This window comes from Penicillium expansum, assembly GCF_000769745.1.
Source record: "Penicillium expansum strain MD-8 chromosome Unknown contig204, whole genome shotgun sequence".
In the NCBI taxonomy this organism is placed as follows: Eukaryota; Fungi; Ascomycota; class Eurotiomycetes; order Eurotiales; family Aspergillaceae; genus Penicillium; species Penicillium expansum.
The window spans coordinates 2,652-17,625 of NW_015971478.1; the positions used below are offsets into that span (position 1 = coordinate 2,652).

Consider the following 14,974-nt stretch of genomic DNA (forward strand, 5'->3'; position numbering starts at 1 on the left):
ATATCAATGCGCTTCAACGGATCAGCGGGAAACTACCTTATTTCCCAAACGGGGAAGTCGCGAATCAAGTGAAAGCTATTAGCGAGCACTCTAAAACTCTCTACCTGCTTGGGGTACACGTGGAGCTACATCTCAGTCCTGGTCATTCCGGGGTGCCAGGGAATGTTCGGGCCGACGCAATGGCCAAAAGAACTCAACGTCAGCTTTTGGCAGACAAAGCCACCGCTTGGCCTGCAATCAAGGAAGTCGACTGAACCGAAAGCGGGCGTCCCCGTGCCTGACTTCTCCAGTTTGTGAATAGCCTCTTGCTTTCGCCGTTCTTTCTATGCCCCCGTTCAATGCTTCAATGGTGTTCTATGGTTTCCGAACTGTATGATTAGTATGCCAGAATATTGATTGAAGGAATGGCAAATCATTATCAAATTTTACTCAGTTCCAGTTCATTGTAACCTGAGATATCTATTAGTTAGCCGTAGGTGGTAACACAAGTATTAAACTCAATTTCTTATATCTAATGTTGCATACTATGAATGAGCATGTCTTTGCGGGGGCAAAAAGAGTATTCTGTGATATAAATTTGTGGGCAAGTTAGAGTAGCTCTTACGTCTAACCTTCGATGCAACCGTGGAAGCATCAATTCCCATCCATATCTCACATTTTCTTGAGCCTAAACACCGTAAGCTACCTTTTAAATTCAGGCGACAATTAAATGAGGGCAGGGTCAAATATCAAGCATACGAAGACAACATATACTATATTGAATTCAATCCTTGGAGCACATTTCTAGTAGTTGAAGTTCAATACACAAAGAACGAAGGATCCAAGGAAAGAACTGGGAAGACAGAACCCAGTAAGGACGACACCTACAAGCCTGGATCCTCAAGCTCTCTAGCAAGATAAATATAACATTAAAAAGAGAATGAAGCAAGATCTGGGTGAAATTATATACGGAGCAAAATTATATGGTGTGCCTGGGGTCAAACCAGGTAATGCACATTCCTGCCCATTCCCCTATCACGATCTGGTGGGTAAATGCTTAGGGCACATCTGGGCCCGGTTTTCATCTGTCTTGTTCCAACGGTTGAGATGGGTAGTGTTGATTACTGACGCTGGATGCCCTAGGCCGCGCTCAGGTGATGGGTTTGAGTCTTGAAGCGTGGATACTGGCATTTGGGAGCTATTGGATGCCGGGGGTTTGGCAAAGGTGGGCGACATTGGTCCCCGGAGAAAGTGAATGGGATCCCCCCTTCTTCAAGCTCGTTCAGACTGGAGGGTAATCGAAATCGGACCGATGGATGCTTTGATCGGACAGATGGTCACCTCGCTCGTACTAGAAAGAGGGTCGGTTGTGTCTTCATGCGGCCCGGTAATCAGCTCGTTCGGATTGAAGGGAGACTCGGTTATGATGCTTGCTGATGCTTCCTTCAAACCATGTGAATGTAGTGCGAGTGGATCAGACTCTGTGGCCTTTTGCGCTGCATGCTCTCCCTGACTAAGGGCAGGTGGTTAATTAGTAGAGCGAATATGTCGGTTGGACGGCCTTAGTGGTCGCATTTTGTCTGAGCGGCGAGCTTGTTTTGATGTGATAAACTCTTTGATTGAACTGTGACCTCGACGAACTGGCATAAGCATCGTTCTTCACTTCGATTGTCAGTCAAAGGGCACTTTCGCTGCTCGAGATTGAAAGGGAGATAACTGGAATAAGATTAAGCGAGAGAGCTTTCAGCGGGAGGTGGGAGAAGACAAGAAAGGTACATGTGGGGCATCTGGAATCCTTCCTTTTCATGACGGTGTCGATGTCAGGCCTTGTTGCCCCCAGATACACCTACTCCCCAGTCACAAGCAAAAGATGATTTCCTGAAAAACCCAGGTACACCTAACATGTTGAGCTCTAAGAGAAATTCTATAATGTCCATTGATAGATTTATGTCCGTGTCTCTAATGTATCTCCAAATATATCCCCTCGGCGTATATATTTAGGTATGTACGTACATGCGTAGTAGTTGGAGGGAGGTTGTTGCCTTGTCCCTAGCTGGATTAGTGCAGATCACATGTACGGGCGACTAAGTCTGCCATCGGTTCATAGCTCTCCTATTGGATACTACCTCACGGCCTCTTTCGTCGCTGCCTTCTTGAAGCATACACTTCTTCGTAATTAATTTAAACTTCGCTTTCATTTTCTATAAGAATAGGCGGCCTGGTTGACGGCCTTAAGGTGTGTTTTTAGCTGGTCCTTTGAGCTGGTCCTTGTAGATATCTTTTTAGATATATGTAAAGACGGTAAAAAGGTATACTTTATATAAGCGAGTTTTCCATCAGGGATACTTTAACTTTATAATAGCACGACTGACGATTGATCGTGAACCCTATAAAGATGAAATTATATCTCTTTTCTAAACCGGTATATCATCGAATTCTATGTTCTTCAATTCAATGTACTTTGATTTTAGTATACTTCAATTTATATACAAAGCATACTCTTATAAAGTATGAAATAAATAGACCTCGAGAGTATATATACGGGAGGTAGGTTAATGCAATTAGAGAGGTAAAAAGAGCGTATACTATACTTTGAACATAGTACTTCTTAAGGTTGAAGGGATATACGTAAGTTATCGCCTGTAAATATTCACCAATGAGAGAGTTATGAACTGGTGGCATTCTTGCCTACATAGGTAGCTGCCCGTACACACATAATCCACTAGCCCACCTGTGGACCCGTACCCGTGGATGGGTCCACGGGTGGGCCTAATATCTAAAGTCTAAACAAGTATAGAGTCTAATGGGCAGACATCTCGACAATGTCACTCTATAACCCCCTCTTCCTCCCCTCCGATTGCACATAGGGTATGTGGTAATAAAGGATCAACCAAAATACAATACGACAAATATTACATGACAATTGTGGTAGATAAGAATTTGTCGAAAAGGTGTAGCTAACAATTCGCCGTAATCTAGCTGATCAGTTTGTCTGGGTCACGAGCAGTACGTGTCGAGTTGATGCCATTACGGCAAGTACTTGTTTTATTTTCTTTTCTTTCTTCCTGTCTGTCTCTTCTCCCTTTTCCACTGTTTTCTCTCTGCATTTCTCTTTATTCCAACAGTCGCACCATATCATCATATCTTTGTTTAACATAACGAATATCTTCATACCAATACTATCTCTTCGCTCAGGCAAAATGACGCGCCTGGCTTCAGCCAACCGCCATTTTCGCTCTGTCAGTTGCCCTTTGCTTGGCCGGGCAAGCCTTCATGAACCGCAAGTGGCCACAGATTATCCTGAGCCATCAACTGCACAGGGATCCAACGCTGTCCTAAGCGACCCTGAGCAGGCTGCAAATCAACCCGCGGATTGCTTGATTGTATCCCCCGATCTGAGTGAATCAGCTTCTAGCCAAAATGAGGTGACTTCAACCCGGAGTGTGATGGAGCCTGGTGCGAGTGATATGGACCCCGTTCTGAGTGAGATGAACCCTGGTCTGAGTGAGGTGGACCCTGATCTGCATGAGCCGAGCTCCGGCATCAACAACCAGACGTCTAATTTGAGTGAGTCAACAGCTGAGGTGAACAAGCCGACAGCCAATGAATCGCGCGCCGATTCGAGTGAGCTCGAAGAAGGCGAGATCCCGCCCACGCCCCCAGCAACCAATATTGCTCCCCGTCTGCCAAACCCCCGGCGGCCGAAGACCTCCAATCCACGTTTCAGGGCCTCAAATCCGTCACCTGAGCCCGGCCTGGGGCAGCCAGTGCCATCGGCCGACACATCCCGTCCGAAACATCGCAAAACGACTGCAAGCCACCAAGTCCCAGCCGAGGGCAATGATAAGCCCAGCCGCAAAAGAAAGCGCCCCTCATTTATCGACACACCGGACAATGAGTTCAGACCACCAAAAATCAGCAAAACTAGCAACACCAATAAAAAGCTCTGTACGGACCTCGGGCACGAGTTTGCTGGACTTGTCTCCGAAGCCACGGACAGTGTTGCTTTGAATTTTGCTAAGAACATTCTCCGACACCCTGTTCCAGACACGGTCTCGAAACGACTTGTGTACTTCAGTGATGCGTCTCAGCGTGCCATGTGTGGTGCCATTGGTATTGTCTGGCCAACAAGTCTGACCTCTTCCAATTGGGAGGGGAAAGGCGCCTATTATCCAATCAGCACCGACAATACCGCGATCCTCGAACTGTTTGGCATTTGCTGTGCCCTGGATCTAGCAATCCAGGACATCGATAAGGAGCGAGCGATTGTTCCATCAACGCTCTCACGCACTAGCTCCCAATCCCACACAATGACCAAGGAGGTGCTTGTTTTTTCTGATGATGCTGAGGCACTTAAGCGCATTCGGGGAGAGGGGCCCTACAACCCTGAAGACGAAGTGGGCAGTCAAATGGAGGCAATCAGTCGCCACTCCAAGACTCTGCACAGTATGGGCGTCCATATTGAGCTCCATTTGAGCCCGGGTCATTCTGGGGTGCCAGGCAATGTAGCAGCCGACGCAATGGCCAAGAGGAACATGTACGAGCTTTATGTGCAGACTAAAACCTCTTGGCCAACAGCTGAAGCTATCACGAGCCGGCCAATTTACCCTGCCCCTAAGCCAGGGTCTTGTCTGTCTCGCACAGCTCGTGGGTCGCGTGGTGGTCGACCTGCTTTCCCTCCCTCCCGTCCCATCATCCCTTAAATCATGCCCATGACATGACCTCACTGTGTGCGGGACCTGACTTCCAAGATTGTACATTCATTTGTAGATATCGTTGGTTAATTGTATGACTAATATGAACTTTCATTTAAAAGCAAGTAAACCATAATTCACTTACAGCACTGGTTTTTTTCTTCTAGGTCTTAGCTGGCTTTCACTTTTGAGCCAACCCTATTCACATTGAGTCCACCTTAATGAGCATAGTGAATTTGATGTCACTTGTAGTAGAAACATGTAACAAATATATGGTGACCAAGCCAGGTATTCTTTAAATTTAAGCAAATAGTAAGGCTGTCAACTGAAAGCCTCTTATAGTAGATTTCTCGAATGGGAACCGGAACGGAATGTACCGTACCGTAAGCATTTTACTCAGGCCTCGGGAGATGATGATTAGTACGACCCCACTAGTATCAAAGCTGCCTGAAGGGGATTCTGATATACACGTTTTCGGATTTGATTCTCACTTCGTACTCAATCTCCACACTGTCATGCTTCACTCTCTTTTTAATTTATATTGATTTTGCTAGAAAGATGTGAGGATCCAGGTTTGTATGCGTTATTCTTGCTAGGTCTGATCTAGTTCCTTCCTTTGCTTCGATTTGCATTTGCAATACAACATTGGAATCCATAATGCTCATTTACACTCTCGGTTGTAAATATAGACCTGCGCCGTTGTGTGATGGAGCAAGATAAAGGCGGTATGAAAGACGAAAGAAGAACAATAATACTGAGACTGGATGAAGGAGGCGTAGGATGCGTAGATCCCACTGTAGCAAGATTCTGTAGGTGAAAGGTGTGGGCGGTCAAACTGATACCTTCGCGACGTGTCGTTTATTTTCTTCTTTTTCTTATGCCTTCTCTCACACTCTACCATTCATCGCAATTCTTCCCTCTCCAACTTCTTCTCTTCACCCACTTCTTCTCTTCACCAACTTCCTCTCTTCACCCACTTCTTCTCTTCTCGCATTTCTTCTATCCTCGCATCTTTGAATTCATCCCCATCCACACCCCCGACTCCAAGAAAGCTCCACCAAGCACCGTGCAGCCCACCCAAATCGAGCTCGAAGATGGGCAAATTTATCTAGGCCCTGTGCAGCCTACACAAACCGACCTCGAAGATGGAGAAATTCCAACAGGACCCCCTACCACTCACTGTCCCTCCCGTCCACCAACACGCTCGTACCAGGTAGCCAGACACGATGGAATCGGGGTATCAGAGCCTCAAACCCATCTCCTGAGCCCGACAAAGAGGCTCGCACGTCAGTACTCAAGTACTCGAAGCGCAAATTGCCAACCATCAATCCAGTCCAACAAGACATCGTTCAGGGTGATGGCGACCAAAACCGCAAACGAAAGGTCCACCCACCTGCAGACCAAGCCGATAGTCCGTCTCCAGCAAATAAAAGAACGAAAAACAACCTTGAAGAGGAGAAATGTTTCTGCTGGCAGCTAGGGCACCAATTCCTCGGCTTCGCCTTCCATCTTAATGGTAGAAAGAAACAGAAGCTAGCTAGATATCCAGTGGAAGAATTACATATTGGTTATATGGAAATAACTATTGCCAAGTATAACTTAAAAGTAACACATTGTATGCATACGCCCCTATATCTCAGCGTTTTAATTCCATTTCAAATGGAATGAATTACTGTCCTTGTAGTCAGCCAGGTCGTGATAGGGAGGATCGTTGGGTTGCTGCAGTACCTTGCCTGGTCCGTCCATTTGATTTAACTGAAATATTGAATTTCATCCTGAAATGTCCTGATATTAGAGTACCGTATTGTTTGAGGAAGGGCCAGCAGCAGTGACTGATTAAGTCATGATGGGTAGATTACATGACAAATGGAATAACCTGCTGTTGATGTGGTTGACCGAGCCGTGATAGGTCGAATTGGGTCCTGTGGCTACTTGGTTCGACCCCAGGAGTGACAGAACCTAAAGGGAATTCCGTAATACACATATTTCTTTTTGCTCTTTGCACTTCATGTATTTTTAGCACTCCCTTACTTAATGTCTCCATTATTTTACATTTATGTCAGAGAGACGTGAGCATCCGGCTTTATGTGCGTAGATCAGCGAGGGGATGCCCGTGCAGAAAATAGAGAAAGTCATGTATTGCACAAACCTAGAAATAAGACAATATCGGGGAAAGGAAACAACTGGTAGACAACTCTTCTCCATAATCATGCCCTAGCATAGCATTTAAGCCAAAATTTTTACAATACCACCTGCTAGTTCTAATGCATCTGCAACAGCTCTAAGACTGGTAGCAAAACAAAATGAAGACACATGGGTAGAGGTTGACAGTGATGGATCTAACTAGAGACCCCAGGAGGGTTAGCATGGCTTCAAAGGCACCCAGAAGCTCATGGAGATCCTAGGCGAGGACGATGCCATAAACAAAGTAACAGGTAAAGTGAATTGCCTATAGGGCTATATATTTTTATATTGAGATACGAAGTAAGTCACATATGGATATGAATTAGACATGACGGGAATCAGATGTGAGTTGGGTTGAATGGTGAAGTGAATCAAATGTGAGGTCAAAGTGTGGTTTATATCTTAATTACACATGATATGTAAATGGCAACTCAGAGTTATCTGATCCGGAAGCAAAGCTGCATAATCCTAAATCTTTGCAACTTTATGGCTCTATCAGGGCCGAGCTCATAAAACTTCAGGCACACCAACCTCGCAGCAGCTCTCTCTGCCGAGAACCACTCAGGGCGCTACTGTGGCAAATTGTTTGAGATAGAGGGAGTAGAATTGACTGCTGGAACTGGGACGGGGGTAATTGGCACGGCAGAGGGGCCTTGTCGGGTGGGCAAGGACAGATGGTCGGGAAAGTTGAGGGGGGATGCAAAGAGACCCGTGACCTCGGATCCAGCAAATGAGAGAGTTGATCCGAGAACTGAGCATTCCTTTTGCTGCTCATCCTTTACCACCGTATGATTCCCAAGCTTGCTCTTGCTATCTTTTTTAGAGCTAGACGAAACAAGGTCTTCCTGTGCCTTTCTCGCCATGTCATGGGCGGCTTCATTTCCCGGGATTTTACTGTGCCCCGGACTCCAATGCAGCTCAAGGTGAATGTCCTGCATAGCCACAAGTTGTGACAGGTCGCAGATTGTGTTCACAAGGGATGCAAAAGCTCCCCCAACCTCGTACCGAGTTGTACCATTCAAGCGCTGTAGTGCGTAGACGTCGTCTGTGAATAATATCAGCTCCTTCTTTCTCTTATGCATGTCGGACCTCGTTCGCATAAAACCAGGGCGAAAGAAGCTTGTGTCAATCGGGCCTTCTCGGGAGACAGAAAAGGTTGGATTGTTAATAAAATTGAGGGCAAACTTCAGCCCGCAAGCAATAGCATAAAGCTCTACAACCCCTGGATCCACAGTTTCGAAAGGATAGCCGATTCCTAGCACATCCCATTCGGGTTAAGAGGTAGGTGCCTTCCATACGAGCCCCGCAGCGCCAGAAGAACCACGTACACATGCATCGCCATACAGAATTAGTCTGTGAGTGACGTGATGAGGCACAGGGAGTTCATGAATTTTTCGGGCGACTTTATCCGCATCGGTGCGGTTTGGAATTGAAATAAAACCAACAAAATTGTGCCCTTGTTCTCCGCAGACCATCCGAATTCGCTCGTGTCTTTGCCTTTTTGCAGGTGGACTTGGGTCTGGCAAGTTGAATCCAGATAGCTTGCGCTTCCGACCGGTGGTGGGTTGTAGGCTTTTTGACTGGTTGGGATTAGGAGCAGGAAGCGGGCTTGCTGGGCCGGTCGCGAATTGGTTTGTGACCTGCGTCGGGTGATGGGCGATAAGGGCATGTTAGCTCATACCCTGTGATGTGGGCAATTGAGGCTGTGTTGTTATTTGCTGGGGTAGGAGACCTCCACACCCAAGCTTAGGTGGGCAACTGGTAAAGCGAACATGCCTGTTGGCCGGCCGTAATAGTTGCATTGCGCCTAGGTCGCGACCTCGACTTGGTATGGTGGATCAGGTGTCGTGAGTAGCGAGCTTGAGATGTTAGACGTGGAATGGAATGGGACGGTTGGTTGAGGTAAAGAGAGATAAATAAAGAAATAGACGACTAGGAAGAAGATAAAGAGATGCTACATATCTAGATGCAAACTATTGAAAGCTGGAAGGTGCCATCCCTCTTAGTGTATTGGCCATTATATGCGCAAGGCCGGCCATCTTGATCCTACATTCTACCCTTGCTATATCTACTCTTGCTATCTCTATGGCTTTAGTGCCACACAGATAACATTTTATATTGACTTAATAAAACAGAAGAATTTATTGAAGCCCAAGACAGCTGTTGGAGATATGAAGACTGCCAGATTCCTAATAGGCTAGCAACTCAACGGTACCGGCAAGTTGGACGATGTGACTCTTGGTATCTTTCATAATCTCCCATGCAACTTCGATTGAGCCGACGGCAAAAGAAAGGGTTTCTTTGGCTGTGAGATTTGGAGAGACGACAATACTCACAGAGCCGACGTCCAGATGCGAAGGCTGTAGACACTTGTATAGAATGAAAGTATATCTTTTGATGGACGGGCGAACGTCCATGACAGATAGAATTGTCAAGTATTCTGTCTATCAGCTGAAGTTCTTTGATCACAGGAACCAAGAATGTGACAGTGGGAACAGAGCTGACACTTGCTTCAGGGTCTAAGAGGGATGAACCAATGTAGACGTTCGACAGGCCGCTCCCTTCATTATCCCATCCACACGGAGACCGAAAATCATGCAAACGTTCGGATGTATCAGGTAGGAATGTCGCAACAAGGTATGGTATTCAAGGGTTGTGGCTTGTGTAAACCCAAAGATTAGTATTAGGCTCAAGTCGGGGGTTGGTCATGCTTACCATGTGATCAAGGTCAGCGATGAGGCAGTTGATCTCAAGAGTAGGATTTTGTGAGTAGTCAGAGTGAAGTAGTGACGTAAATAGTCGCCATGGTTTCTCGCGTTGTTGCCTGGCGATAAAGAAAAGGTGTGGGGTGGTTGAAATAAAGAGAGCCTGATGACTGCGGGACCCCAATACCCCAATTTGATTTTGTAGAAGCGAGAACATGGAATCGAAGCTACCTAGTGTAGTGTAGAAACATTATTCACTAGCTTAGAGGTTTCAAATAGAAAGTGACGGATGGGGGAAGGAGCAATGAGCAGAACAAAATGTCGTACCGCAGAGATTATCCATGGACCTTGTGTCAAGTCTTTTTTCATGTTCTCCAAATACTCGGGAGGAGAAGGTATAGATAATTATTCTTAACTGAAAGTCGAATAGTTACAGCATTTGAATAAACACTAGGCGAAGGGTAAAAAAAAGAAACCCCCCTGGGTTTGCAAACTCAAGGGGTCGAACCAGGTAGCCTGCAAACCTAACTCCCTCCCTGTCACGAACTGGGAGCAATAGGTAGTATCCGGAAGCACCACCCCAAAATTCAGTTTCGAGCATCTTCCACTAGACTATAAGGGGGTTCTTGAAAATGTTGGTGTTTGCGTCAAACTTATGGGGCCCCGTGGCTACTAGATGACTCAGCACCTCCATTTCTTGCCTTATTGTAGCTTGTCATATTTAAAAGAATGTCAAACTTCAGTGAATCGTGGTATTCTCACACACCCTTTGTGCAATTGGGGGCGTGATGTTCGGAAGTGACATGGTCGAGATGTGGCTCTGATCGGTTTATCAGTCCAGTAAATCACATATTTTTGACTTCCCACCGTGAATCTACCCTGTTAAGGCTTCCATCACTCTTGGAACCAACGAAGCTGTCTTCCAAACGTCAAGGCTTTTGGATATGTCTCAAACATGCCAGAACTCAATATATATTTAGACTTTGGATATTGGGTCCACCTGTGGACGGGAGGTGGGTCGCAAGTCCCGTGATATCTACGCTAGCCCGGTAATGGACTAGTACCTAACTCTATTCTTACTCCTCCATGCCTAGGTGACACTTACAGCTCACTTTCCTTCTATTACTATCAAAGGGTACGTACAAAGGTACCATAGACAAAGTATAAGTTTTACAGCATTCACATACATCTGGAAAGACATCACATGGAAGAATAAGTGGCCGACTATTCTTAAAACCAATCATTTAACAATTCATGTTGATATTTCCCATGAGAGATAACTAATAGTTAGCGGCATTGGCAATGGCTTCGCCCAAGACTGCCTAACTAAATATCACATTGCTGGCAATGCAAGGCTTGATCGTATCGGCAGATAATATGGCTACCTTGGGGGTATACTCCTGCACTAGGATATTTGGTTGGAGGATTGGGTATGGGATTGTGTGATTCACAACCGACAGAAGAGGGCTTTAGGTAATTGCACTTAGAGATGAACTCCCCGAGACTCCATTGGACGGCATCGTTGGCCGGTAGAGAATAGCGTTTGCTATAACTGTGATTCTCGGTGAGGGTCGGGAGTTGGCAATGAAGTGGAAAATAGGGACGTACCCTAAGAGATTGCGTTGCTGCTTTAGTATCGACGTTTTGCGAGGGTGGTGCGGTAGATGCCGAGAAAGATCTGCACAAATTAGGGGTTCAAGCACACTCGATGAGACGTGGGAATCATAATGGCGAGAGATCCTCGCGTGAGGATAGATCGGAATCTCGATGGAGGTGTCCCTATATGCTGTTAGTAAACGTCAAAGCTTATAGTAAAGTCTGGAGTATCTTTTGGGCAACCATAAAAACTGTAGTGTAGGAATAAGGTCCCGAGATTATAGATAGTCGATTCAGGAAATGTTTAGCGGGTGAAGGCCAACATATAAAAGGGTCAGAGCTCAAAAGAGAAGCATACTGAGGGGTTACGTGAAGATGCAGGAAATAAACGACACAACGAAAGCATCCAGGGAGCACCGGGAGATAAAGAAGTCTAATCTAGGAGCTTTTTAAAAAACAAGGAGGAGGTCCTAAGAGAAAGAGAGAAAAACGAACCCCCTACGTTTCGTGCACTTCTGGGGTCGAACTAGTAGATCATTCACTAACCCAACCGACCTCCCTATCACGACCTGGCCAGTCACAACCCGTAGGTAGCTATACGAAGACTTATAGGACTCAGAGTTCAAAACTCCGTTTATAGGTGGGAATCGATACCTAAATGCCATATCTAGCACCGCCTTTTACACCGCTCTATACAGTGTATGGTAAATTTATTAACACTACAACTGTCAAAAATGAAGCCTTTGGCCCTATACAAATGAATATATCTTTATACAAGAATAGTCGGCCGCCTTTGCGGCCTTTTGATGTCTTTTCAGATGGTCTTTTCAGGTGGTCTTTTCAGGTGGTCTTTCTAGGATAATTGTTTAAGATTTAAAAAGCATCATTTTTGCAGTTTAACGCGACCACAATCAGTGTACTTTGATTATGAAGATATGGGTAATAGTAATTCAGGAATCTTATTTTTTCTGCCGTTCTTAAAGTCAGGCATTCAGGCACTAAACCACCTATAAAAGGGGGTTTACCCTGTAACCGGCCCCTGTAATTTTTTTTCAAAAAATACGGACCCTCGCAAGCGAGGGTCCGCCACCCATATGCAACATACCACCCATATGCAACATTTTTTGTATATTTTACCATTTTAATTCAACCACTGTCTATACCAACAACGATGCCTAAAACCAATAAAGATATAGAGGATCAGCTTCTTAAAGCCCTTGACTGTCTTCGTGAGCAATCTAAACCTAATATCGCGAAAACTGCGCGAGAATTCGCGGTTCCTGTATATCAACTGCGCCGGTGATAGAAAGGTGGAAAATCACTTTTTTAACGACTACCTAATGGTCGTAAGCTTAGCTCTGTATAAGAGAAGGCTCTTTGTAAATATATTGATTACTTTGACTCGGTCGGAGTAGACTTCCGCACGACCCAGTTTGGGTCGAAGGTCTCGACCCAGAACCCAACCCAGGCCCAACCTAGACCCAGTGACTAGGGCCCCAGAAAACCCAGTATAGCTGTTAGAAGGTCACGTGACCGCCACTGTTTGCTCCCAGTACTTTAGTCTTAGCATGTAGATAGTTTCTCTCTCTCTCCACACATTAAGAGATTTCCAGTTACATCTACATCTTCATCGTAGATCTCTAGTATCTCGTAGATCTCTAGTATCTCTAACAGGTTATAAGCCTCGTGTTTTCGAGTCCTCTGCATTACTGTATAGACTCGAAACCCTGGTTTTCCTCCTATTGGTGTACTACGTCGCACCACCCTACTGTAGAACCTCTATGGTCTCGTTTTAACCCTACAAATCAGAGTTTTTATTACCTAATCAGACAAGATTAATACCTTATCTACTAGGATCTTTATCTATTATAGGTAGATCCTACCTCGTCGCTATCGAATTATATCACTAATAACCCTCGATAACCTAAAAATCAGACTATTAAACCCTATATTCTACTTACTACCTACTATAATAAGCTAATTATACCTCTTTAATAAGTATATTAGTATAGAAAAAGATATTATAAAGCCCTTATATTATCTAAAGGACTTCGCTATTAATAGCTATAAGATTAATATCTTATTAGCTATCCTAAAACTAAAAGGATAATCTAACTATATGTTACGCGCTGCCTAACTGGTCATGGTTATGTTAGAAGCTTTCCTCTGGTTATACTTGCCTGTGCTGGTCCTCTAATGTCAATGATCTGCTCCTTAACCGAGCTGTTGCTACGTATAGTCTTATCCAGCCTAAGTCCTTTTAGGGGTATTAGGGAACGATACTAGGTAGAGCGTTGAGTAGATCTATACTGTAGTATTAGTCTGCTTATAGGTATTATTAAGTAATAATATAGTAAATAAGTTAATAAGTTTGTAGGGGGAATATAAGTAATAATAGATAATTAAAGACGAAGAACTAAACTAAGTATATAAAAGAGTATCCTTATATATCCTTTATTCCTACTCCCTAAGATATACCCCTTAGGGGTATATCTACTAGAGTTATAGTAACTTCCTACTCCTACTTAATATTAGTAGGGAGTTATAGTTATATAATCTAGGTAGTTAAGTATACTCTAAGTTCTTATAGAGTAGAATTACTATTTACTAATTATAGGCTGAAAGTAGCTACCTTCTAACTAGCCCCTTTCTACTATTATATTATATATAAGTAATAACTAATCTTCTTAGTTAGCTCTTAGTAGCCTATTAGTATACCTTATAGGTTACTACTAGTTAGTAATAAGTAGGTCTATAATATTACCTCCCCCTTTCTTAAGGTTTTATCTTTAAAGCCTATAAAGTTATTATCCCCTTTAGGTAAGTAAGGTTCGTTTTTCTCTTTTCTTTCTTCCCCTTACCTTAGTTATATATCTTTTATACTATATTAGTTAATAATAAAGTCTATAAAAAGAATAGGTTTATTTAATATAATAAAATTCTTACTTATAGTATTCTTATTAAAAGTCCTTATAAGTACTATACTCTTTATTATTATAATTATATAATAAAGCTATTAAATAAAAATTATATAAAGTATACTTATTATAGTTATAAGTATATACACTATTTCTATTCTAATAAAGAGTAAAATAACTTAGAATTAGCTTACTTTATAGTAGCTTCTTAAATTAATTCTACCGAAAATACTATTAAAGAGCTATTTACTAAATTATACTAGTTATATAAATATTAAAAATTCTTTAATAATTTTAATTAAGATATAGTTACTTATACTATAAAGGTTTTAGAGACTTTAGATATTAAAGATCCCTTTACTTTTAAAGATCTTACTAAGCTAGATTATCTTACTAATAAGTATAATATTTAGATTCTTACTACTATATTAAAGGATCCTACTCTAACTTAGATATTTAGTCTCTTATCTTCTTCTATTTTAGAGGGTATAGACCTATCTTTTTTAGTTAGTAATTCTTTTTTAATTTCTTTTACTTTAGAGTCCTTTTTATATTTTAATAATATTTCTAAATAAGCTAATAGTAGCCTCTTAGATTTATAATAGATTCTTATATATTCTCTAAGGTAGGATATCCTTTCTATTATATTAAAAGTTATTACTAATTATTATACTATCTATCTATTAGGATTTATTTAACTTTATATTTATCTTTTATTTCCTTAATTTTTATATTTATTATAAGTACTATATTTTCTAATATAGGTTTAAGTAATAAGATATAAAATATAAGATAGAGTTTCTTTATACTTTTAGGTAGTTTTAAGCGATAATTAACTAGTCCTATTTTTTCTTCTACTTTAAATAGTCTTAATTATAGGTAGTCTAGCTTATTACTT

General features: G+C 42.9%; 2 protein-coding genes across 2 annotated transcripts; one reads left to right on the plus strand and one right to left on the minus strand.

The window, feature by feature from the left end:
* Nucleotides 1–3,179: 3,179 nt before the first annotated feature.
* On the plus strand, nt 3,180–4,682 carry PEX2_063670 (ribonuclease H family protein; the record flags this gene model as incomplete). Its single annotated transcript, XM_016743638.1, has 1 exon — nt 3,180–4,682. The coding sequence occupies one exon, from the start codon at nt 3,180–3,182 to the stop codon at nt 4,680–4,682; it is 1,503 nt and encodes a 500-aa protein (XP_016593880.1).
* Nucleotides 4,683–7,426: 2,744 nt separating this feature from the next.
* Nucleotides 7,427–7,939, minus strand: PEX2_063680 (uncharacterized protein; the record flags this gene model as incomplete). Its single annotated transcript, XM_016743639.1, has 1 exon — nt 7,427–7,939. One exon carries the CDS (start codon nt 7,937–7,939, stop codon nt 7,427–7,429), a length of 513 nt encoding a protein of 170 aa, XP_016593881.1.
* Nucleotides 7,940–14,974: the final 7,035 nt, after the last annotated feature.